At 47.7% G+C, this 25,726-nt stretch overlaps 1 protein-coding gene across 1 annotated transcript in view; it reads left to right on the forward strand.

Moving 5' to 3' along the window:
• SEMA5A (semaphorin 5A) overlaps positions 1–25,726 on the forward strand; it is a 384,915-nt gene that overhangs the window by 177,260 nt on the left and 181,929 nt on the right. The window contains exon 5 of the mRNA XM_016164969.2: positions 8,421–8,466. Coding sequence (XP_016020455.2) covers positions 8,421–8,466 — 46 coding nt within the window. The remainder of the gene's footprint in view (positions 1–8,420; positions 8,467–25,726) is intronic.

Consider the following 25,726-nt stretch of genomic DNA (forward strand, 5'->3'; position numbering starts at 1 on the left):
AGAAAGTGATCCTAACTCGCCGGAGAGGAGTCTGGCAGGCGGGACAAAAGGGCCACACCACAGGGTAAGTCCGAGATCCTGACGAGGCTGGACTGAACCTGGTGGCGGCTGAGGGGGAAGTTATTGTAGGTGAGGTCTGAGCTTTAGGTGGAGGCAGTCAGATTATGGAGCAATTTGGACTTAATCCTCTAGACTCCTGATTCCAGTTCAGGGGGTCATGGGAGTCACCTGAGAGGCCTTCCAAGAAAGCAGAGGCTCAGACCGCTCGCCAGATCATCTGAATTAGAATTCCTGGAAGGAATTCCGGAATGTTTGGTTTAATCAAGCTCCCGATGATTTGCCTGCCTGGCAAATGTGAGAACCTCTTCCGGAGTCATTAGTTGCTCAGGAGATGTTTAAAGCTACCTGTTTACATGCTCAGATTCGCAGTCGGAAGATACTTTCACTATCTTGTATGCAGAATGTTCTAGGGTTTGGAGAATCTGGAAACAGAAACAGCGGTCGGGGGCCGTGGATCGAGTGACAGCAGAGAGAACTTGAACTTAGTCAATGAGAGTGGAAATGGAGAGAAGTTATATTTGAGACCTATTTCAGGGCTGGGTTTGACAATGATTGATGCTGAATGGAATTGGGTGGTCGAGGGCAAGGGCCAAGTGTGAGATTTTGGGAGCCAGATTTGAGAACGCGGCTTGCTGTGTTTGCGTTAGTTGGGGCTGAGCATATGGGGATTGAGCTTTGATTCTTGGTAATTTGAAGACACATCAAAAATTCTCAGAGTTTGCTCATTCTCAAGATAACCCAGAAAATAATTGTATATGGAGATAATTTGAACAATGAATATTCCTAGGGAAACACAGGTTAAAAGAATCATAGAATAATTCAGTTGGTGTTTTTCAAGTGAAAAATGATCTCTATTAACTGAAAAAATGGAAAGGAACAAGTCAAATACCCAAGGGACCCACAAAGGCAAAAGTCATGAGTTCAATTTAGAGCAATAAGTCATCAGCTGTGATCCTCAAGGCACTTAGAGATTTGTGAGACACGTTTAAAGCGCAGTAAAATTTTAAATTATCAGTGTAATTAACAACATTGGTTAACAACTGTGCTCCCGAATATGCAATGGGAAAAGGCTTTTCTGATTTTATATCTCTTAAATTTGCTAACGACATTGGTCTTAATGGTAGTATGCCGCTAAAAATCAGTCTTTGTTGTTTCATTCCATTTGCCAAATACCAAGAGGCTGTCCATCTACTTCTGTGACTTTTAATCTTGGTGTTTAAATAATATAGTGCTGTTAAAACTGATGTTGGTTTTGATGTGTTTTTTGAAACCTATTTCTAATACCCAGGACTTACAAGAGATTTGAAATAGGCTTTTTGGAAATGAAATAAAAAAGGAAAGAAGCCAATGCAATTCTGGGAGAGCGGGTACTGAACACGTGTGCTAACAACAACAGTAATGAAATCGAAAGTATAAAAATCTTTGATGGCCCAAAGTACATATATTTATATAGTTTTAGAGGAGGGCAGGAACCATTCTGAATGAGGCGGAAGCTCATAAAATGACCAAATTGTACATTCGTTACAGCATTTAAAAATATACTAGCACAGGAAAAAAATTCGGCCTTCGGAAGCTGTGATCTAAATGTGGTCCAACTATTTAAATATAGTGCTCTATATTTGGAATCGTTCCATAATTTTAAAATATAATTAAACTCCCTCAAACTTGTGGAAAAAGTAGGTGAAAGAGCTATTTTCGGAATGGCAGTCACCACAGGAAAAAACAAAGCTTTCTAGACTAGTTTCAGTCCACCAGAGTAGCAAGGGTCTTACGAAGAGCACTTATAAATAACTTGGCAAACTGCGTAAGTTAGTTGTTCGATGAAATTAAATCTTCACGTTCTTTAAAGCTGTCGCTATGCTACCTATTTACTGTCAAACAATTCATTTTTATAAAAACGCTTTACGCTTTAAAGAATAGAGTTCCTACTTTTCTTCAGCTGCGAAGGCACGGGCTTACATTTCGGTCTTCAAATCTATCAGTGCCATTGAAAAGGGTGTCACACGGGATGTCACTATGTCATGCTCGGTGCCGGTCGGGTATTGACAGCAGAATGGGATCTGGCACTAGAGAGAATTCGTGGAGAGGATGGACCGGGCATGGGGCAGGTGAGGTGAGCTTTCCGGTGGATGGCGGCTCTCAGCTTTGCCCACATGGGGACAGTTTCTATGCAATGTGTAAAGTTTTGTCTTCAGATCGTTTCATGATCAACCACAGTCTGAACTTCAACGTAAGGCTTTGTCACCGTTGTTTAAAACATTTTTTAAAAATAGATTTATCTGCCTTTCTGTCTCCTTTTTCTCTTTGTTCAAAATGCATGTCTGTCTGTGCCAATTTTTTAGTCTTCTGTTCCTCAGTTCTAAGAAAGCCTCTAACCTGCCTGCTCGGTAAGAACTGGGAATTTTTTCTTTGATTTTATAGCGATATTCATCAGAGACCAATTGAGATATTCTAAGAGAATGTCATTTTAAAGCACCTGTGTCTTTCATAATTAATGGAGGTCAGAGTTAAGTTTTATAGTGTCTCTAGATAAAATGAGTCATTTAGTTAAGATGCTCGTGATGGTTCAACCGTTTCTTTAACGCCAGCTGAATTTTATTACTTTGCATGAAGACGCAAACGAACTTTGTCTATCAAGGCCCACACTGTTCCCTCAGAGAATATATTGTTGTGCTTAGTGATTTGTTGATAATAGGCCACTGAAGGCTGTGACGGGACATGGGAATGAGTTATTCAGTCCTACAGTCAATAAGAAATAAACTCCGGCGAAGAGGGAAAAAATGCGTGGAAATGTCTGGTGGGAAAAGGTCGGATGGTCTTCAGAACCGTCAGTTTATGGCTGCCAAATCGAATGGCTTTGGGATTTGAATTATTCAGTCTATTGGATCCGTATATTACTTGTGTATTAGCATTCCTAAAAGGAATACGGTTATTACATTTGATTGTGCAATGTCAAATTTTATTCCAAGACTTTGAAAAAAAAAAAAAAGTGGGTCCATACCAAGAGAAAACAGCTTATGCTTCTGTTTACGATGGCCATTAACGTGAACTTGTCCGGCCTGGGAAACTCTCTCTGGACCCCTATAACGGGAGGGGGAGGGGCATGGGACTCGGGAGCCGCTCCCCGAAGCCGTACGGCCAATCCGCGCCGAGAATCTAACCCCTTAGGCTCGCGCAGTGTTGCCTCTACTACTGTTTACGTCTGGGGTGTTATGAAGATTAATGAGGCTGCTTGAATGCGTTGGGCTGCTCGCAGCATTCCCCTGCTAGAGGAACCGGCCCCGTATGAAACATTTGGTGAGCATTCCCCGTTGGCCGGGAGCCAGGAGCGTCAGTGACTCCTTCGTGCTGGAAACGTTGGCAGCCTTGCTCGCGAACCTTGCCCGTGCTGTGTTTTCTCTTCCACTGCGCTCACAATCGCAAGATAAAGAGGCTGCCCCTTCTGTAATGCCCTAGAGGACAGCCACTTGCGGGGGACCATAGATCTTACTTTACCGTGTGCGTGGCCCACCCTCTGGGAAGATCAATTTTTTATTCCCTTCAGAAGATTTTCTTTCTTTTTGTAACCTTTAACTTCGTAGGTCATTGGCCTGAGCTGTAATGCATCAAGCTGTCTGGGGCCATTGCAGGCCCTTCATCTTGCTGGCTGGATTGGAATTTTTCCAAAAGCAAGAATGCACTGGGAGTGATCTCTGGCGCCAAACAGTTTGAGGAAAGAGACCTGAGAATAGTGGAACTCACGCCGTGTCTTGTCAGATTCTAAGGGTCTGGGGAGGGAGGAAGATTAGGGGATTCCACAAATGCTTCATTTATATTTCATCTTTTAAAATATTTTTTAAATCATTGAAAATCAAGATAGATTAAGTGAATACTGAAATGTATAATGTTACGTGTTTCTAATATGGAAAGGTCCACCAAGGCACTAAATTGTCTCCTTGGGGTTTTCATGGACCACAGTCACGTATTAAACAAATATTTGAAAGCATCTACTGACTCCTTGTCTCCAAAATCAAACAAATTAAAAAAAATGTAATTAATCAACTGACATAAAAATCGACCTTATCTAGATGTTAAGGCTATGCAGGCTTATAGATCTGATCATTCCAATTTCAAAAAGTTTAAATTAGCATAATCAACTGACTTTATGATTGACAAGTATTAAATGTGAGTACTTATCAAATCCATTTTTCCTAATAAAGAATTATCTTATATGCTGAATTTTCATTAGTTTATTTTGAAATATGGTACTGATTTACAAAAAATAAAAACACTTGAAAAGTATTTTTCAGGCATTTATTGAAATATGTCATGATGACAAGTCTTTCATCAGGTAGCCCTATGTTCATTTGCCTCTGTTGGTCATTTCGTATGTCTTCTAGAATTTGTGTTATTTAAACATATTAACAGATCGTATCGTTTAGCTCTCTAGTTTCATAAAGGAATGTGGGCACTTAAAATAAGTATGGGAAGGCAGTTTCAGAAAGAATTTACGAGAAACAAGGAGAGAGAAAGGAGGTACCACTTCATCAGTCAGACTGGTGGAATTAACACGTTCTCTTAACGGGGAGACGTATGTCACAGTCAGCTCACAGTACCAGCGATGAGAATCATTTACCTAGAAACGAAAGCGTGTCATTACCCATGCCGACTTGAATCGTCTCAAAATAATTTGTAAACGTACCTATGGCTGGACAATGAAGACATGAAATAATTATTGTGTGTGTGTGTGTGCATGCACACGCGTGCACACACATGTGTGTGTTTGGTGCCAGGGAAATTAGGCAGGGGACATTGGATGACTGATTGGTGAGGCCATGTGGCGAATGGGATAGGGTGGGGGATCTTAATCCGACACCTTTCTCTGAATCCTAATGGTCTGGGATTCACCACACCGCACCTCCTGATTAGCAGCAGTCTCCTCCTCTACACACGGAAGGGTATGTACCCTCTCATGACAATCAAGCTCTGGAATTCTTGAATTCTATGAAATTTTTTAGTTCAAAACATTGAAGATGAGTTAAAAAAAAAAAATCGCCCACGTGCATCTTATAACCCAGAAAATACCGAAGGAAAAGTCCAGCTCTTGGGTGCGTTTCTTCGCTAGGCCGCCGGTGGTGGTGGTATCTCATGCTTACTGACCGAGGTTTCCTGGCAAGCATCCTCCTCCCTGCCCTTTCCATTCTCCTATCCACTGCCAATGAGGTGGATTTTAGGGCACCATAGTTGTCAGGTGTGTGAAGAAGGAGGGGAGATGGCTAAAATCCCCTGGTAATGGCTGGGGTGAAGAGCGGTACCTTTACAGATCGTTGGGACCTAAGAGGCAGAAAAAGAATGGCCAGCAGAGTTAGACGTGCTCGGGAGATGTAGACTGAGATGTGGCACGTTTGTCGTTATAATCGGTGTCTTCCTGTCTTAGGCGATTCAGGCTGCTCTAACAAAATACCGAAGACCGTGTAGCTTATAAATCACAGAAGTTTATTTCTGATAGTTCCAGAGGCTGGAAGTCCAAGATCAAGGTGGCTGTGTGACTGGTTTCTGGCTTGCAGATGGCCAGCTTCTAGCTTTGTGTCCTCACGTGGTAGAAGGGGCCAGGGATCTCTGTGGAGTGTCTTTTATAAGGGTGACATTCTCATGCATGAGGGCACCGCCGTCACAGCCCGCACACATTCCAAAGCCCCAACCTCCTAACACCATCGCCTTTGGGGGTTAGAATTTTAACATGAATTCTGGAAAGACATGAACATTCAGACTGTAGCGCTTCTCCTGTGGGACACACCTGAAAACTGGACCCGGGGGTTTCAGTGAAGGACCGCCAAGCCTTCTCCAAGCCTCTCCCCAAGGAGAGCCAGGATTTGGAACTTCTTTTTCCGGTTGTCCTTCTGGAGCTCTACGGGACCTCGGGGACACTACCATTTTCTGTCCTCAGTGACATGAGGGCATTTCCAGCTCTTCCTTTGTGTATGTGAGCTGCCTTTCTAGAAGGTCCCCAAACTGCAGTGTGGGCATGCACGTGCGTATGTGCGTGTGTTTGAGGAGCGGGAGGTGGTCTTGCAATATCTCCAAAGCCCTTAGGTAATTCACTGATTAAAAATGCAAATAGTTTCTTTAACTGGGAATATTTACAGAAAAAAAAAAAAAGTATTTCTTAAGAGCCAGTGAGCGGGAACGCATGTGCAGACCGGCTCCCAGAACCAAGACAGGATAGACTATGTTTTCTTCTTTTCTAAAAATCCGGTAACAGAGAACATGCTGAGAAATATCAAATTTTGACATTTCTCATAAACTGTCAGTCAGTAGCTGCCATTAATTGAGTCTTTACAATGGGTCAGACCCCATTCTAAGTGTTTTTCTGGATTTAAAGCTCACAGCAAGCCCAAGGGCCAGATGTGGCTGTTAGCGCCATTGCACAGATGTGGAGAGTGGCCTGCGCTGTGCTGAATGGGGCTTCCTCCCCGAGGCCGCATGGTGGCCGAGCTCCGGTGTTCCCACAAACATCCTGAGCCACGAGGCAACACTGGCTCTCACAGTCGAGGGGCAGCGACCGCTGGCAGCTTTTTCAGCCGGGAAGCCACTTAGGAAACCAGCCCGCGGGGCAAGGTCGAAGCCGTGCCGGTCATAGAGATGGGGCGGCCTCGTGGCCAGGAATTGCCCCCGGTGCCACACGTATAGATTTCTGATGTCTGTCGGGGGCCTGCTGGCCTCGATGTCACACCAGGCGAGAGCGTGGCAGCGCCTCGCACGCAGGCTGGCCTCCGGGTGCTCACCTGGGCGGCGGGACGCGCTCCGCAGGCGGGCACGGAGGCCGCATCTCCTCCCCTGCAGGAAGGTCTCTCCGTGGGGACACTGGCCTCTGCATGGCACCGACTGAAGGAAAACAGACTCCGTCGCCATATTCCGTCCTCGAAGACGTCCCGAGTCCGGTCCTCCCTGGAGGGCTGAGCCTCCGCCGTAGTGACGCGAGGCACACTTTCCCCCGACGGCCTCGTGGTGGAGGCGGCAGGTGCCGCCAGTGCGTCTGGGAGAGCCGGGGTGGGGCAGAGGTTAAACTGGGGGGGCAGAAAGAGGGGCGGCAGGACCACGGCGGTGCCCCCGTGGCGGCGGACAAATCGTGAAGCACCCGGGACCCCTGAGCCCGCTCCGACGGGGACCTTGGCCCCTTCTCGTCCCCGGCCGCGCATGCGCACGCGCTGTGGGGCGCCAGCGCCCCGACGGCTTTGCTCCCCGCATCTTCGTCCGCTCCACCGCACACCTTGTGGTCCTCGCGAGGCTGTGCCCTTGGCCTGACGTGGCTGTCACTTGTCGCTTCTACTGGACAGTGTGTCTACTTCTGACATCTCCCCAGACAGTGAAAGTAATCTACTTTTGTTTCTTACTGGAGCTGGGAAAAGTCTGTTTCTCTTTTAGCGCATAGATACAACCTCGGACTGAGGTCCGCGGCGACCCCTGCCCACCGTCCTGCATGGCCGCGCTCTGTTAGCATACGCCAATTGCTCCGGCCTTTGCTGCCCGCACCTGGGCCGATTTTGTCGCCCAGTCACCCCTAGGGAGCGGCTCCTGCACCGGCTTGTCCTCTGCAGGAAGCTAAGGAGGGGTTTGTTCATGATTTAAGTTAGAGGCCAACGTGACTCACACAAGGGAGGCCAATTTTGGGCCACGGCATGCGGCCCAAAGCCTAATGTGACTTAAGCTGTTGTTCCCCCAGGGCCTGCTGCTCTTGGTTGCATATTTCACTGTTCTTCTCCTTCATTGCTGAAAGCTGATGGTTTCCTTCATCCCGATGTCCTGTTTCCCACTCGAGCAGCCAGAGCTGGCTCTTTCTAACCCTGCGAGGCAGACCCGCGAGTGCCTGCTTGGAAACTTACTTCACACCGAATCCGTCAAACAAGATAGAGTTCTATAACCCCGAGACCACTGCTGAATTCCAAACCCGGCATGTTTGAACTATTATCACAGTGAATGCAGGCGATCTGTGAGAATGAAGACCTGTGAAGAATGGTTTTATATCATCTTACTTAAATTTAGTTCCAGAATCAAATGCCCATGTCCATTTCACAGAGATCAAGAGAATCAATTAATAGTGTAGATTTACCTGAGTCATGCACGTGCGCGTGCACACACACACACACTTTGTTCCTTAACTTTCCCACCAATCTCCAATGTGTGTCTGTTTCCATATTGAATGACCCTTTGACCTCTGAGGTTCAAGGAAAGCTGTGTTATACACGTTTTTAGCAGGAAGATTCTTTGGAAACCAAAAATCATTAAGTTTTTTTTTCCCCCTTTTTTCTCATGATTTTTATGCACACTGATCTTTTGCATCTATTAAAAATAAAATCGCTCTCTTTTTTTGTGTTTTGTAGAAACTACCTCTTCAGGTTACAGCTTGAGGATTTGTCTCTGATCCAGGTAGGTGCGATTTATTTTTCTCAAGCTTTCATTTCCCATCCCAATTAGCTCGCCGTTTGAGGGGATGAAGACAGAAGCCGGTAAAGGTTTTGATCATGGCCAGTCAGGGATTCGCTTCCTCGGGGGTCGCGCCGCAGGACTCCCGGCTGCCCTATTTGATGTGAGTCATCACCTGCTTTAAGTCGCAGTTGGCCCTTAACTCCCACTGTGAAGCCCCAGCTCCTTGCATGGGCATCATCTGATTTTTCTCTTCTTCAAATGATAGATAATTCAAAGGACATTTCCTCAGTGTCTGGGAGCATACTTTTCTGCCCCAGTTAGAATAATCATCGATGGTTTAATTTGATGCATTTGGCCATCATATTCTTATAAAAATCAACCCCCTTAGGAAAATATCCTGTTTCCTCTTTATCATTTATAATTCAATAAATATGAATATATGTTAGAAGCACATAGAGCAAAGAATAAATAATGATACATAAAAATGCAATTTACCTATGCCTGTGTTTGTCCTTTGGAGCAGGAGCCTGAGATCCTTATGTCCGAATGGAGTATTTATTTTAGTGGCAGTTTCGAACCACAAAGACTCATCTTCCCCTCCATTCTTTAGAAGGGTCTCCTTGGAGAAGGAGAGGCTGATGGCACAAATGCCTCCATCACCGAGGTTCTAGAACATTCCGTGGAGCAAGCCAGAATCCTGGGGCTGTGTGCGGTTTTCAAAAAGTTCTTGAACCAGTTTTAATGTCACCCTCTTAGAACTAGAGTTCTAAGAAGCGATTGAAGAGACGTTTATATTATTTCCTTTTCTTTGTGATGCTGGTTTTCCTGAATGTTCGGGCAACATTAGAGCTAGGGCTTAATATTAGATCTGTCTTTTATTCATCAGGGTCTTGAAATAAGCCAATTCCACAAGCAAAGCTAATATTGTTAAAATGCGAGGGATTTGTAGACAGTGGACCTGGTGGCCTAGGTCCGTGAGTCTCATTTCACTCTTCTCTGTGAAATGCCACAAAACACTACCTCCCCTGTCCTGTCATTGCTGGAATTAAATGACATAAGGCATGCACAAGAGGTAAGGAAGGCGTCGTGCTTCTCAACAAAGGTTTGCCTGTGTTTTACAAGTGATGACAATAAATAAGTTATCGTCCTAATCATTGCATCATACTGGGCAATGAATTGTTTTTCCACTGCAGTTTAGTTTGTGCCTGATGTCTTCAAATGAGGTGATTGGTTGGTAAATTATAATGTATCAATAAGAAATCAGAACGATCGGCTGTTGAACCGAAATACTATTTTAAAACTCTAGATTTTAATCATCTTTTATAAGAAAAATACAGACCTTTCCATAGATTAAAGCTGTGTGGTGCACTCATTTTCACCCTCGTGGTTTTCCATATTCTCTGGCATATCGTGTGTGTTAAAAACTAGGTTGTGGAGATGTGTGTGTGTGTCTGCAAACGTATTCATTGATTTTTTTTTAGTTTTCTGGCTTGCTTTGGTTTAGAGGGTCTAGAAGATTGCAGTGGGTATACATAATGCACTGTACTTGGTTTTTAAATTCAGTTCTCCACTGAAGGAACCAAGTTTCCCTGGAGAAGTAGCTGATCCCAGGGCCTGGGGAGCAAAAGTCGTGATAGTCTTGGAAGACTTCGTGGTTTCAGAAATTAAGGAAGTAGTCAAAGAATGATGAGGGCCTGTCAGAAAGACCTCAGAGCCAGCCTGAAGTGAGCTTCCTGAAGAAACCTGGGGTAATTCGATTATCAAAATAAATGCTGATAATATCAGATTGTAACACATTGAAGCACCTGAATCCATGAATACATACTAACGTAAAAATAAATAAATGATGTGGTACATATATACAATGGAATATTACTCAGCCACAGGAAGAGATGAAATACTACCATTTGCGACAACTTTGAGGGATCTTGAGATGCTAAGTGACCTAAGTCAGATGTAAAGGGTGGAGAAGCCATACGATTTCACCCATATGTGGGATATGAAACCGAGAGCAACAGATGAACAAGACAAACAAACAGAAAGTTGTAGACACAGACCACAGTATAGTGGTGACCAGAAGGAAAGGGACAGGGGGAGGTAGCAAAGGGTCAGGGGTCAGATACATGGTGACGGAAGGAGATTTGACTTTGGGTGGTGAACACACAGTACGATATACAGATAACATGTAACAGAATTGTACACTTGAAACCTATATAATTTTATTAACCAATGTCACCCCAATAAATTTAATTTTAAAAAATGGATGAATAAAAATATGAGGCAGAAGGGACTGCTCTTCACTATAAAATCCTGATGAAGTAATGATTTAACTAGAAAACTATCGTTTGGCAACCCTCACACTAAGAATTTATTAGGGCAAAAATAATCAATGAATGCTAATATTTATGGGTAGGAGTTTAATGATGACCAAGATATTTACATAGTCTCAAAGTGTTCGCCTCTAAAATACTTATTAATTATAACAGGAAAACTTGCGATTTGATAGTGAAGAAACCTGGCTGGTCCTCTGGAAGCCAACCAGTCAAAGGCGACTTCAGCAGTGATGAGACACAGTTAGTATAAGTAGGCATCCTGAGTTCATGCACTGGGAACACGGCAAAATTTCTGTGATATTCTAGCCAAACATTGTAACCAATTTTATCATGAGGAACCCTCACACAAAATAAAACTGAGAGCCATTCTACAAGAAACTTGCCTCTACTTTTCAAAAATCACCAAGTCACGGAATGCATAAAAAGAATGAAAATTTATCCCATTATAAAGAAGAAAAAATAGGCCTGCCAATCAAATGAAAAACTAGATCGGAGTGCAGGTGAAGGGTTTTTTTTTTACAGTCCATTGAATTAATCTTCCAACTTTTCTCAATGTTATTCCAAAATAAATAGATGCAAAAAATCCGGGAGGCGCCTTTGCCATCGGCGCGTGGGCCGCGTCGCCGTGCGGGAGGGGAAACGTGCGTCTCGGGTCGTTGTCGTTTCCCGTTGTCATGACTGCCTGCAGCGCCATCCGGGTTAGGTGACCGATGCAGTGGAACCGTAGTCGGAGTGTGGCACCCCCTCGGCATCACCGCCGGGCGGAGTATCGTCTGTGACAGAGGGCCAGGCGGGGAGACAGGCCCTTTCTGCACGGCGGCCCCTGACCACAGGGCCCGGATCAGGGGCGTCCGCGCGGCCCTGAGCGGGTCGTCACCGCAGTGCGATGCGCGCCCAGGGCGGGGGCCGCGTGTCCTGCTCGGAGCCGGCTCTTACCCGTGGGGCGGTGGGGGGGTGGGGTGGGGCGGGGAGGTGGGGTGCGGTGGGGTGGAGGAGGGGGTGCGGTGGGGTGGGGTGGGGTGCGGTGTGGGGGGACAGAGAGGGCGCAGAGCCGGCAGTGGCTCCCCACTTAGGGTTCCTTTCCCCGCCTCCTGTCAGCAGCTGTCATGTTGATTTACGTGACCCTTTCAGTTTCATTTTAATTTAAATGACTGTTTCCCAGGGCGGCGACAAGAATAGACACTCAGATAAGGAGAGGGGCACGCCTAAGAGGCCCCTCCCGCGCAGACGGAACTGCCGCCGCCTCGCAGGTCATTTAAGATCACCTGGCGGTGGTCACATTGAAAGGGGCGAACGTATTTTTAATAATAGAGTTTACTTAACTCCTAAGAGCTGTCATTTTAGCATGTACTTATTATGCTGGAAGAGGTGGAGATGTTGCATCCTGTTTTTTTAAATGGTGGGTCTTTGAACCCGGGGTGGGGGGGGGGTTCTGTTCTCCCAGCACGTTCTTGTCACAGGAGCCAGCGCTGGGAAGCTCAGGGTGGCCCAGGGTGGCCCAGGGTGGCCCAGGGTGGCCCAGGCCGCCCCGCAGGGCGGCGAGTCTACCTAGGTCAGGGGCGACAGACCTTCAGTCATGTTGTAAAAATGCTGTTGTTGTTGTTGTTGTTTAATTTTTTAAATTATTATTATTTTTTTTTCTATCATGGAGCGTCTGCATTTGATTTGGACATCTCAGGCTGCTCATTTTCTCCTCCTCCCTCACTCCAAAGAAAGGAGATTGTTGGCACGTGGGGAGATGAGGGAGCTGAGGAGACCAGGGAGGACGAGCGACCCTCCGCCCGGGCCTGCAGGCTTCGCTCCCGCGGCAGCTCTCATGGTCCGTCCACCCCCCACCCCCCTCACTCCCGGGGTCACCCGCATCCGCCTGGACGCCTCCACTCTGTCCGTAACATCGGGCCGCTCTTTGAGCGTCGGCACTCGCTTTCCTCTCTCTCGGAAACACCTCTACCCTTTCCCCTTCTCAGTCTAGGAAAAGATTTCCGCCCCTGCGCCCCCCTTTAGCACCCCAGGCTGCGTCTGTCTGGGCCGACGGCCCTGTGACGCTGGGAGGTGATGCGGACCTGCTGCCTCCCGGTGCCATTCGCCGCATGAGCTGCGAGGAGCATTTAGTTTCTCTTCGTCTCCTCGGGATCAGGTGGAACAGGTCATTAGATTAGGCTACCTGTCAGGTGGTAGACTCAAAATAAATTTCTGGAAGTTTTCATCCCATGATATTTATTATCATGCTCACTCTTTATCTTTTTTAACTTGCTTTTTAGCGGAGTATGGGTAAACGTCATATTTTTGTCCCTAAATTCAAGAGAGAGTAACACAACCCAGAGGCTAGTGCCATGAGAACGGCTTGCTGAAAGAGGTCTCCCGAAACACAGGCGAAGGATGATTCTAGAACAATACAGGAGAGTCCTGACGGATCCCCGTCCCATTCACCTGTCTGCTCAGTACTGCTCTACACTTTCCCTGTCCCCCAACATCCTTTCCTGCCTGATACTGTTTTAAAATCAGTAATGAGAAAGGAGATGTTAAATGATGTTTTTTTTTTTTTTAATCTAGTTAGTGATTTTCACAGAATTCTAGAGACGCCCCCGCCCTATCAGTGACCCCCAGAGTCTGCATGCTGCATCTCGTAGAGCAGCCAGCAGAGTTCCCGGCCTCAGCGGGAGCCGTGCACGCCCCTCCCTCCCCCGTCTCCTTCCCCAGGTCCAGGTGGTCCCCGATGTGGCTTGGTCATCCCAGAGAGCAGAAGACGGGGTTCCAGCTCTCGTTCTTGCCACAGGGGTGAGGGGAGGATGGGCGAGGAGCTGCTGGCAAGGGCGCCTGGGAGTCAGAGTATGGCGTCCCTCCAGAGGTGACCAAATCTCGCGGCTCAGGATGTGCAGCCCTGCCGGCTGAAATCCCCCGATGAGAAAAACGAGCTTTTGTGGGGTGGCTCCGGCATGCGACAGCTCAGCTCGCTGCCAGCCCGCTGCTGAGGGCAGTCTGGAGCCGAGTCAGCAGGACCCACGTCAGACATCTGCTCCTTCTCCTCCCGTGGGAAGTCGGGACATCACCCGTGGTGTGTCTGAAGCGGTGACGATCTGAGCAAGGGTTGGATTGGGACACAATCTGCTCCCCCGACTGAATGGTATCCATTTGGGGTACCTCTCGGGTTCGCCACAAAAACATCCGCGTAGCAATATCTCATGAGGTAAAATAGCTGTGTTTGGAATACGTGTTATGTTTTTCGAATAGACATACTTTAACCTATCAAAGTGAAAGACCAAGGGTTGCTATTAATTTAAAGAAATAGAATCTGGTTTTCATCAGTGGCTAGAAAATCAAATATTAATGCGATATCTATATTTATGAGACACCTTTCCATTCAGAGGCTGTGACAAATTTCCTCGCAGCTCCCCACGTGCTAAAATCGAGCCGTCTCGCGCCTGGAAAACCGGTCATTTTCTGCCATTGTGATGGCAGGCGTGACAGTTTACCATTATGCATCTCTCCCACTTCCCGTCATAATAACAGATTCAGCCCTTCAAGCATCACTTTTTCCTCTTGCCTCGATCACAGTGATTATTTTGCAAGAACAAAGCTTTCTGGAAAAAAAACAAACAAACATGAAAATGTGGCTGCCTCCAGACTAACTCACGTCTGCTCGCCTGGGATCGCGCTCGGGGTGGCCCTGGGTCGACGCCGCTAAGCACACGAAGGGACCGCGGCTCGTTTAACCGCGCCGTCTTTCTAACGGTCTTCTGGGACCTAGCTCAAAAATCCATTTTTATATCGTTTCACTACTGAGGGAGAGAAATTCACAGCCCGTTTCTCACATACAACCGCCGGAGTCAGCAGGAAAATCGAGATCCGCGTTCCCCTTTGCCACCTGCCCTCTGTTTTCTAAGCTGTCACAGCTCTATCTGGCTGGTATCAACAGAGAATCCTCTGGAAAGTTAGGAGAGACGCTAACTTTGCTTCCTTCGTATTTGAGTCTGGGGAATTGAGTTTCAATTTCCAAGCCGGTGTTTCTCGACCGGGGTCTCTTTCACCACCTGGGAACATCTGGTTGTCACGTGGGAGGGGAAGCCGGCTGCTGGCATCTGGGCGGGGGTGGAGGCCACCAAGGACGCTGCTGGGCTGAGGGTGGCCCCTCCACGCCCAGCGGAGAACTCCCTGGCTCTGCGCGGGCTCGGTGCCAGGGTTCAGGGGCCTCAGGACGGCCACCCCAGCTTCCTCGTACCTTGCAGAAGCCACTTTTCTAGTCGGTGAGGTTGGCGTTGCTTGATTAAACCTGTGAGACTGAAGGGAAGCTGTCCCCTTAGATTTCCTCATAGATTTCACCAGGCACGTGTCCAAATCCTTAGTGGCCATTTCTAAAGAAGCTGCTGGGATTCTCGAGTTTAAATTGCTTCCTTTTATTAATACGAAATTAAATGTAAAATAAATTGAATCAATTCATAATACTGATACTCTCTTTAATGGGTCATAACAATATGATATAACTACCCACTGTTGGAATTCTTCTGTATAATTTAAAAAATAATGCGTTAATTAATAATTTAGAATAACTATTTAAATGAGATATTGACATTAATTCATTTTTTAAAATCAAGTTTTATATTTATATTGAACAATGAGAGACTGGTCTCCCCTGCAGCCCTCGAAAATCATGATTCTAAATTTTGTCTTCTGCCTTTTTCTGTCAGATGTAGTTTTTAAATCATTGTATTGCAGAAGTGGAAAGGACGATAATCTTTATTAAACTCTGTCAGGGGTCTGCAAAGTAAGGCGTGCGGATGACAGTTCAAGTGTCGCTGAAGCGGTCCACACTCCATTTACACGCTTGCCACCGGCGATCGTAGTTACTGAAGTCTGGGAACAAGGACACGTCCATTCCTTTACGTATCGCCCACGGCCACTGCGTCAGCAGGGCTCACCAGCCGTGACAGAGGCTGTCTGACCCACGAAGCCCAAAACGTTTCCTTTCTGACCCTTGAAGGAGAAGTTTGTCACCCGTTACAGAATGTTGTACATAGTGAGTTCGCGACAAGTGTTTCTGGAATGAGCGAGAGGACAGAACACAACGCGGAGGAATTCTTTGTTTTCGTTTTGGCTTTGTTTTCTCATGATGTTGGGTTGATGGTGTATTTTGACTCCCCGTGCTCCGTTCCATGGTCTCTGGCAGAGGTGGCCCGTAGCCCGGGGGCCTGACATAGTGTAGCTATCCGTCCCCACACTGTCATCTTTTATGGCCGCCCCCTTGGCGAAAATTCCCTGTCGAGAGCTGTTACAGTCACACATTTATCCAAACACTACTTTGCTTTCCTCATAGGTTTCTGGAGGATTTCTAATTACTTACATATATTTTATATAGACAAAGACTGAGGCCTTGCCAGGCTCCGAGAGCATGCGTCAGGTCGGTCAGCTGCTGCGAACACACGGTCTTCGGCGCTCGGTGGCTAAGCACACAGGCGGAGCCTTATTCCTCACTCGGTGACAGTCTGGCGTGGAGGCTCTGGGACAGGGTCCTTCGCTGCCACCCAGGAGCCCAGGACTTTCCGCTCTATGGGTGCTCCGTTTTCAGACCACACGCACATCCAGTGGCACGGAAGGCAGAGCGGAGGACCACACAGAGGAGACGGACGTGGGCCGGGCCGGGACGTGGCACGCCTCCCTTCTGCCCAAACCCCCGTGGCCACAGCTTAGTCACACGGCCTCAGCCAAGTGCAAGGAAACGAGGAAGGCTGGTTTGTGTACCCAGGAGGAGGCAGAGCGCGTGGGCATTTAGATACTGGCAGGCATGAGTATTTTCTCCCTGACCGTGCCAGGAAAACAAGCCTTGCCCCTCGGGACGCACTTAACCGTTCCCCGTTCTCACCCCTCCATTCTGGCCAATCATATTTTCTACTGCACACAAACAGATTTATTCAGGCTTCTGACATTTCTGTAAATAACAAAGCAGGGATCCTCTGAACAAACCACTTAACCTCTTTCGACCTCAATTTCCTCTGCCGCGCCTTGTGGCGAGGACAGGCAGGAATCAGCCCTACGGTCGCCTTCAGCCTCGAAGTCGTAACACAGTCCACCCTTCGGCTGGCTCCTTCTCCTGTCACGGCTTGAACGGCCCCTGGATTCCGCCTCCTCGAAGGAAAACGTTCCCTATAATTGGAAAGGTGGCATCACGTTCACTTGCGGTAACTTTAATGACCCGATCTGTCATAAAATGGTGATGGCGTCAGCGACAATAGCGGCGGACAGCATCTGCCGAGCCCTCGCTCTGTGCTCAGCTCCTCGCACGCATCGCCTCGTTCTCGCGTCCTCGGCAGCCCCGGGCAGGAGGTGTTATCGGTATTCCACAGAGGAGGAGGAGGAGGAGCACGGAGCGTTTGCGTGACATACCCAAGGTCACCCAGCTGGCACGTGGTGGAGCACGGCTTTGCACCTGGGCACATCGGGCTCCCAGGAAGAGCCCGCTGCACACACCCTAATGTGCTCCTTTATTGTCCTCGGTGGTACCGACTGCCACGCCACCTACGGCTCATGACTGGCTTACCGCGAAGGTAATTTATAATGGCATTTACATCTGGGTTTAGGTCAGGTTTCCTGTGAGTCTGAGACAGGGATTCGTGTCCTTGTGCTTTATTCAGGACATATTCTCAGCAACTGAGGAGTGAAGGAGGAAGGAACCAGGCAAGGGTTTACCAAGAATTGGCGTCTGTCATCAGCCTGACCCCAAGGACTCTCTAGAAAATGGAGAGAATCTCAGTTGATCCCCTTTAAGGCAAGGGAGATGATTTATACCCAGCTCCCCTGTTATCCTCCAGTCATTAGCTAAAGATTTTCAACTTTGGTGGGGTGCGTGGTGATGTAACTTCCTGACAAAGTAGCTCTCATCAGCCAGCGGCAATTCTCCAGAGAGGGGGGCAGCCTTGAGCGGGCATCGACCTACACTGACTCAGCCGGAGGAAGGCGTGCCGTTCCCTAAGGGGACCGGCCAGGGAGCCGGAGCACCCGCCGCGGTGTGCGGTGCTCGTACTTTAGGGCTTTATCTCAGGCTTGTCCCGATGGTCTGGACCCAGACCACGCCCACGCTGGTCTCCACTCCTGAAGAAGTGAAGTGTTTTTATGTCTTTGGAAAAAATGTAACACATACCTGATTATCGAGTGCATTCTGCTGCATTGTTCATGCCTCAGTTTTTAATAATTCTCCCGATCCATTTCTGAATTTATGCTTCACTCGCTGTCTCAAAGACTAAATTGAAGAGGCATGATTGTTTTCCCTAGTCATGCGTATCATTTGGTTTCGCGAAACGAGGTTGGGAAATTTCTGTAAGACAGCAGCAGACGTTGTCTGACAATCTCAGGCTGCTAGATAAGTGGAGGGGTCCGTTACATTGATCTAAAACGCGCTCCTGCCTCTGTTTCGGAAGCGGCCCGAGATCCCGACATCCCCGTCGAATGATGGGCACGCGTAGGATTCTCTCCTTGCTTTCATTTTCCTTATTTGCGCGACTCTTCCGAAATGCTGACACGGATAGATAAGCCAATGTACCAGGAAAATCCTCTGTTTCAGAATAAGTAATGGATTTCTTGGTTGGGTGAGAGATTATGTTTACTGGAAGCCGACGTCTCCCAACCAAGTAGGCGCCGAGAGACGACGATGGCAAAAGAGAGAGAGGAATGAAAACATTCGAGTCGCGTTGGCCCGCCGCCTTCTGCAGGGTGTGGTCTGAAGCTCTGTGATTCGTTCACATCTGAGCCATTGGCTATCCCGAGTTTATTCAGTGACCGTGATCGGGTTGGAAAGAGTGACTGCGGTTACAGCTGCGATGGGCACACCGTGTTCGTCCGTCGGACTCGCCTTCCATCATTCTCTTTTAGCTAGCTTTAGAGTTCGTGTGTTACCTCTTCATTAGGTCATAGTGTTTAATCTGTTCGCGTCCCTTCTTACTGGCCTGGGGGCGGCCTCCTTCGAATACTAGGATGTGATCTGTGCTATCATGTCACATGGGTTGATGGAACAGTTTAGTTCTTGAAGTTTAACCTCATTTTCCAGTTCCGGGGATACTCAATTATCGGTTACGCCTTCTCTAGAAGATACAGAGGCACGTTGCCCACTCGGACATCCACCATTAGAAGGAGTCGATTTAATAAGGAAATAGAGACAACCAGGTAGGAAACCGAGTTAATATTTACAGTCTAAAGACTTCTCAGTGTTTTTTGCCATAAAATTTTTAATCATTTGAATAAAGAAGCACCGAAATTTAAGTAGTCTTTAATTAAAGCTATCAGTTTCTGGTTCAAGAGGATGGAGACACCCCCCCCCCCCCATACTAACCTTTCATCTATCAAACGCATAGCATTTAAATGACAATAATGACCATAACGACTGAATTACTTTAGTTGAAACAGTAATAGTCTTAAGACTATGACATGAAAGGAATCCCGAGTAGTCTATTTAATGATATTCAAGAAAATGTGGTAGGTTTTTTAGTAAAAAAATGGAAGATTGAACACTTGGGATTACCTCAGCTTTTTTCCTGACACAGGAAATACAGGAGGCCACTTTTTAAGTGTCAAAAACCTGCAAGAACAGGGAAGGTGGGAGAGAAGGTAGAACCGCGTCGGGTTGAGCGAGAGGCTGCTGCCGTAGTCCGTTGCTGCGGCTCAGAGGGCGTGAGACAAGCAGAGGTTTTGGCAGTCACGGAGGCGTCCTCACAAATGAAAGACTTAATGGGCCTCGAACACGTGGCCTGTCTGCCCCCCGAAGGCGTTGGGCACAGACTCACAGTGTGTGCATCACGCAGCTGTAGATCTAAGCCGGACGAGGAGGCACGGCTCCCCACCATCTCAGAGGACCGAGGGGCTGAGCGCCCAGCAGAATCCCGATTGCAAACCCCAGAAGCCGTGCCCAAGAAACAAGGGTGACTCCGAAGTGTGTTGAATCTCTCCAGTCTGCACCCCAGCCCTGACTCCGCTCACTCCCTCCCTTCACCCCTCCTGGACACCCCCAGATTTGCTCCGCTGAGGGACAAAGCAACTCTCTCTGAAGGAAGATTTTTTTGTTTTGGCAGACATCGCATAATTTGTTGTCTCTGTCATTCTTTTATCCACAGTTGTCAGCATGCTGTGACGTATTCTAGACATATGAAAAGGCAAGACATTGTGACGGATACATCAGATAAAAACAAGCAATAGAATTAACCCCACAGATGATCCAGTTAGCATAGTAAACTGGAAGGCAGCCCAGTGGGGCTGAGGGGGACTCTATTTTACATATATAATTTGAGTCTCAATAGGAAAAGAAGGAGAACAAAGTGGTAGCTATAGTTAAAGTAATTATCGTTCAGACCTTTCAAAAATGATCAAAGACATCAGTCATCAGATTAAGACGACCAAACCCCCAAAACGATAAACAATATAAAACCACATCCACACATATTACAGCCAAACTGCCGACAACCAGCGACAAAGAGAAGCGTCTTGAAACATAAACCGGAGTGGGGAATAAAAGACGCAGAACCTTCGGCGGGGTAAACACACAATGCACGGCGGACTTTCCAGCGGCCGCGCGGACCGGTGCCCGCGGAGGGAGCGGTCAGAGGCCGCTTCGTCCTGCGGCGTGCCCGCTGCCTATTCTGAGCGGAGATGGAGGTTCAGTTTTGGAAGGTGGAAGCTTCCGGGTCCATTGGACTGGGATACCCAGAAAGAGCTCGGAACTCTCGCTTTTAAAAGCAAGGGCGTGAGGCATAAGTCTACGTAGTAAGAGCCCAGCTCCGCTCGCCCAGGGTGTAGTGTTCAAGCGCACATATATTTTATACGGATTTTCCGAATACATTTCTGTTTTTACGTAACCAGCCTATGTCTAGAATCTCGGGGATATTGACATTGGTAGTCACTCTACTACTACACATGACATTGATGACTACTGGTCACCATTCTCATTATGAAAAGCAGTGAGGCAAATTGAATGAGAACCTTGAGGGAAATAGAGATAAGACATCATCAGTAAGATTTTCTGAAACAAGAGAAAATAATATATCCATGAAACAAGGAAAAATAAATGTTCAGTTTGTAAAAAAAAAAAAAAAAAAAAGGCCTTCATAGATTATTTTTTAAAACCCGTGGTTGTAAAAATGACAATGTCAGTGGAAAACTAGAAAATAAATCTGAGTTTCCTAGAAAGTTAAAGATCAAGAAATGGAAACTGAAGGAATACATGTGACATTATGTGATTAATTCAGCGGGCTCGAAATAGAGGCTCTCACCCGCGAGGGAGGAAAATGAGCCCAGGAGGAGAAAGACAGGAGGGAATTGTGGAGTAGCTGCTGTGAGACTCAGAAGCAGGTTGGAATAAACGAAACAAGTTCTGAAGGTTTCTTTCCAAAAAGACAAATGCAGACTTAACAGTTGGGCATCGGAGAACAATGAACAATAAGTACATAGGAAGAGAAATGGGAGCCCTGCTATGGACCGAATGTTCGTACCCCCTGAAATTTGTAAATTAGAACTTAATCCCCAATCAGATGGTGTTTAGAGGTGAGGTGTTTTGGAGGTGAACAGGTCATGAGAGCTTCACCGAATGAACAGGATTAGTGCCCTTATAAAAGAGACCCCGGAGAGATCTCCCTTACGCCTGCCACCCTGTGAGGTTGCGATGAAAAGCCCAAGGCCTGTGAACCTGGAAGCGGACCCCCACTGGCCACCGAATCTGCACCTTGACCGTAGACTCCCAGCCTCCGCGACTGTGAGGATTAAAGGTCTGTTCTTCATAAGCCAGCCGGTTCCCGGTATTTTCTTATGAACAGTTTGAACAGACCAAGACAAGACTATTATGAACTCCAAGATAAAGAAATTGTTTTGAGAAACATATCTTACTTCATGGAGCATCTGTGAATAGCATTGACGTAGCCATAAACATGTAAACAGAATACCCGAGCGGAATTGCGATGAGTCAGTGTGGAGAAGGTGGGGATGGGAAAACACCATGTGTTAACCGGGGAGATGGGCGGCTCGGAACAGGAGCCCGTAAATGGAAAATATCAGCAAACGCCAGTCAAACCGCATTACTTCGAGATTTGGAGGTAAATGCCAGAATCGGCCAGTCAAAAAGTTGAAAATTCTTACTTTGAACAAACAGGGTAAGGGTCGCAACATGGAGGGTTTACTTAATGTTTTGTGTTAAGTCCTGTAGGTTTCTTCATAAATTAAGTACGTGTTGGACTTAAAAAGAATGATAGAAAGATGATGATGTAAACATAAAGCATGGGAAGGCCGCCGTGGGAAAGAAAAAGCAGAGGTCAAGGAAGAACTCATAGGAATAAAAGTATGATGTCTTTATATATATAACTCACCAAAGATTACGCCAAAGGAATTGAGAAGTGTCCATGAACACGCCTTTAAGAAGAAAGTAAATATTCTTATTCAGCTCACAAGGCCAACAACTGAAAAGTGGTTCATTATGTCAAGATTATTTTTGTTAAAAGGAGACATAAAAATGCAATTAGAAATTCTAGGGGAAAGCAAAGATAAATAATGAGTACTTAAGAAAATGGTGCTCCGAACATGAAACAAACGGGGTGATTTCGTAAGAAAGGGAAAGCAACAGGTTTGGGGGGAACGTGAAGCCCGCGGTCTTCGCGTGTAATTTCTTAGGATTTATTATAGTTCGCGATGTAATCCATTTCAGTGATGTTTATTTTATTTTCCCGCAAGCAATTTGTCTCTTATAAGTAGGATCTTTTGCTGGATAAAATGCTCATCTTCTCCCTTCTGTATTTCCAAGAATTGTGCTTAAACAAGCTTAGATTTCGAAATTTGTCCCTTTTCAAAATATTTTGTAAAAGATTTATTAAACTTTATAATTGCCAAGGAGTGTTTTTTATTATTTCCTCTTACTCTTCTTACTAGCTGTTCTAAGTTTTACCAGCTAGAAATATAAAGAAACACATGGTTTTTAAAAAATCAACATTAATAACCTCATCTTCTACATTTAAAACTTTTTTTTTGTTCTGTAAATGATTCAAGTACAGCTAATGAGCAGCCTTCAGGACTTTGAAATGTGCACTGAGCGAAACAAGGCTAATCTCCTCTTGTCTTTGCAATCACGAACTTGAAGGATGACATCAACTGTAGGCAACGTGCAGCCGTCTTGTCACCATGCGGCATCGGCCCAACAATAAGGCCCAACGGAGGCCATTGTAACTAGGACATGGCACTGCTGAATTTTTATATCATGCTTCAAGTCTCCAGATTAGTCTGTGCTTTTATCTGGTTTTCTCATCATGCATTTTTCCAGTAACAAAATATGTTCTAACTTTTTTGAGGGGCTTAAACTAGTTGGCGATGAGTTTTTACCACTTGGCACAAAGGGCTTGGTTAAAATGATTGTACTTCTGTCTGCCGCTCTGTGCAGAGCGTCTCAAAACACGCGTGAATGGCAGTGTACTCTCATGCGGAGACGCCAGATACTCGTGAATTTACTGTCTTCAGAGTGTCAGGTCTGATGCTTGTACTGAGTCGGATGCTTTATCAAGTGTGGTCGTCTTCTGCTTAAGATAAGCGTTTTCATTGCCTGAGAACATCACTTAGGTCATCAGAAACACCCTTGGCTTGTCAATGCACGGCTCAAAAATTTCATTTGGAAGTCGCCTTTAAACCAGGAGCTCCGTCCGTCAGGAAGAATACGTGTTGAGTCCGAGCGTATCATCCTGTGGGCCGCGTCTCGTTCCCGGGAGCTGCTGTGATACACGTCCGCACTGCGCATGGCCAACACAGCAGACATTCGCCCTCGCAGGTCCGGAGCCCCAGCCTCCTGCGGCCTCCTGCGGCCTCCTCTGGCCTCCGGCGGCTCCTGGCGTCCCTTCTCCTGTCAGTGCTTAACTGCCATCTCTACCTCCGTCCCCACGCGGTCTCCCTGGGTGCCCATGCCTCACTCCTCCTTCACCTTTTCCTTCTAAAGACACTTGTCACTGGATTCAGGGCCCATTCGATGACGTAGGGTGCTCTCCTCGTGAGACCCTTAACTTAATTAGATTTGCAAAGATCTTTTCTCCCCATAAAATCATCTTCACAGATTCTGGGGGGCCACCATCCATCCCAGTGTGGGTCGTCTTCGGGAGTCTTTAGCAGAAAACCTTTCTGAGCTAATGCATCTTCGTTGTGCGTAGATCCTGTCTTTATGCGGTGCCATGGGACTCCTCGTGTTATGGCTGCACGATTTTTTAATGACTGTTCCTCTTTTTCCACCATCTCAGAGTTTCTTAACCTCAGCACTAGAGGCAGCAAGGGCAGGTAATTCTTTGCTCCGTGGGGGGGGGGGGGTGTCCTGTGCATCGTAGGATATAAACACGGCAGCAGCTCTGACTTCTGTTCACTAGATGCCAATAGCACCTCGCTCCCCAGTTGTGACATGAAAAACATCTCACGACGTTGCCAGATGTCCTCTGGGGAACAAAACTGCCTTCAGCTGAGAGGCATTACTCTGTCCCCACCTCCCACAATGACAGTGACAGATATTCTCTGACAGAAAGGCCAGGAGATAAGAGAAGAGGGAACCGAGGAGCCCAGAGACGGATGTGCATCCGCCTCTCCCGAGGGTGCTGTGGAAGGAACGGAATTTCTCGGGCGGAGCAGCGGGGCTGTGGCTCCCGGAGGGTGCTGTCCTCAGCCCGTGCGCCCCTGTCTGGAGCGCCCATGCCCTAGATGTACGAGGAGGCTGACCATGTGAGACCTCACTTTTCCTAACGCTCCTCTCAGTCATATCCTGGAGCGCAGCTCCCGAGGGACCCTGGCGGTGACCCTGGCTGGGCGGGCCGGCCCCACCAGCCGGGGAGTCACAGGCGCCCAGGCCCCCAGCACGGGGCCCCGTCAGTGCCTTTGGAAGTTGGGGGTGGGGGCAGTGAGAGAGCAGGATGGCAGTTGCTTTCCCTTCACGTTCGGGTGTCATTTCATACGGCAGGAGTCTCGAGGCGACAGTATCGGGAGCCGCCAGCTCCCCTTTGAGCTGGGCCCCTGAGGTTTCTGCACGGGGACATCCACGGTCCGCCCCGCAGGGGAAGAAGGAAGTGGGGAGCGTGGCTCTCGCCCGTGCAGTTCATGTCATTTGCCACGTTCTTCTTGTCAACGGTCTTTGGCTGCCTGTGGTTTCCTCTAGGAGGGCCGGGGAAGGCGCTTCGCGTCTCTGGCCACCCTCCCAAACCTGTTCCAAGGACAGCTCTCTCCAAATGACGAAGCCCTGCCTTAGGCAGCGCCCGAAGGGACGCTTAGGGTTGGCACCAGAGCCCCACCCTGCCAGGTCGACCTCGGTCACTGGCGGGGCTCCTTTGCCCAGCCTCCCCCCGCCCCCTCACCCCCACTCCACCAGTCGGTGCCCAGCCCATGCGGGGGAGCTGATGAAAATACCAGCCCGGCTCCGAGAACGTCCCCAGGACAAGGTGGCACTGTTCAGTCGTTGCCAACCTCCCTGCCTCCCGAGCATCTGTCTGGTCTCCAGCCGGACTGAGCCCTCCCACCTGTGTCTCCGCCTGCTGTGTCTCCGCCTGCTGCTGCTCCTGCTCAGACCCGCCTTCCATCCTTGCTCCCCACAGGTCAGCTTCTGGCCGGGGTTATTTCAGTCGTCGTCCTCCGTGGCGGGCTGTCTCTTCATCAGCAATCCTGCTCCGTGTGTGTGTGTGTGTGTGTGTGTGTGTGTGTGTGTGTGTTAAGTACCAAAAAAAGGTTGATTAGAAAAGGGGTGACCCTCCACAGACAGAGTGTGGTCTCCTCTCAGAGGCAGAGAGTGAGCGGGACAGTGAGAGGGACCGCGACTGTTTGGGGATCCTGCTCCTGTTCTAATCAGCTTCCCTCCATCCCAACAGGATTTGACCGGATGGGCAGGTGACCTCCCGGAGCCCTTCAGCTCTGAGAGTCTGAGATTCGCATGTCCGATTATCCACTTCTGAACAGCT

This window comes from Rousettus aegyptiacus, unplaced genomic scaffold (genome assembly GCF_014176215.1).
Source record: "Rousettus aegyptiacus isolate mRouAeg1 unplaced genomic scaffold, mRouAeg1.p scaffold_m13_p_8, whole genome shotgun sequence".
NCBI classification, from domain to species: domain Eukaryota; kingdom Metazoa; phylum Chordata; class Mammalia; order Chiroptera; family Pteropodidae; genus Rousettus; species Rousettus aegyptiacus.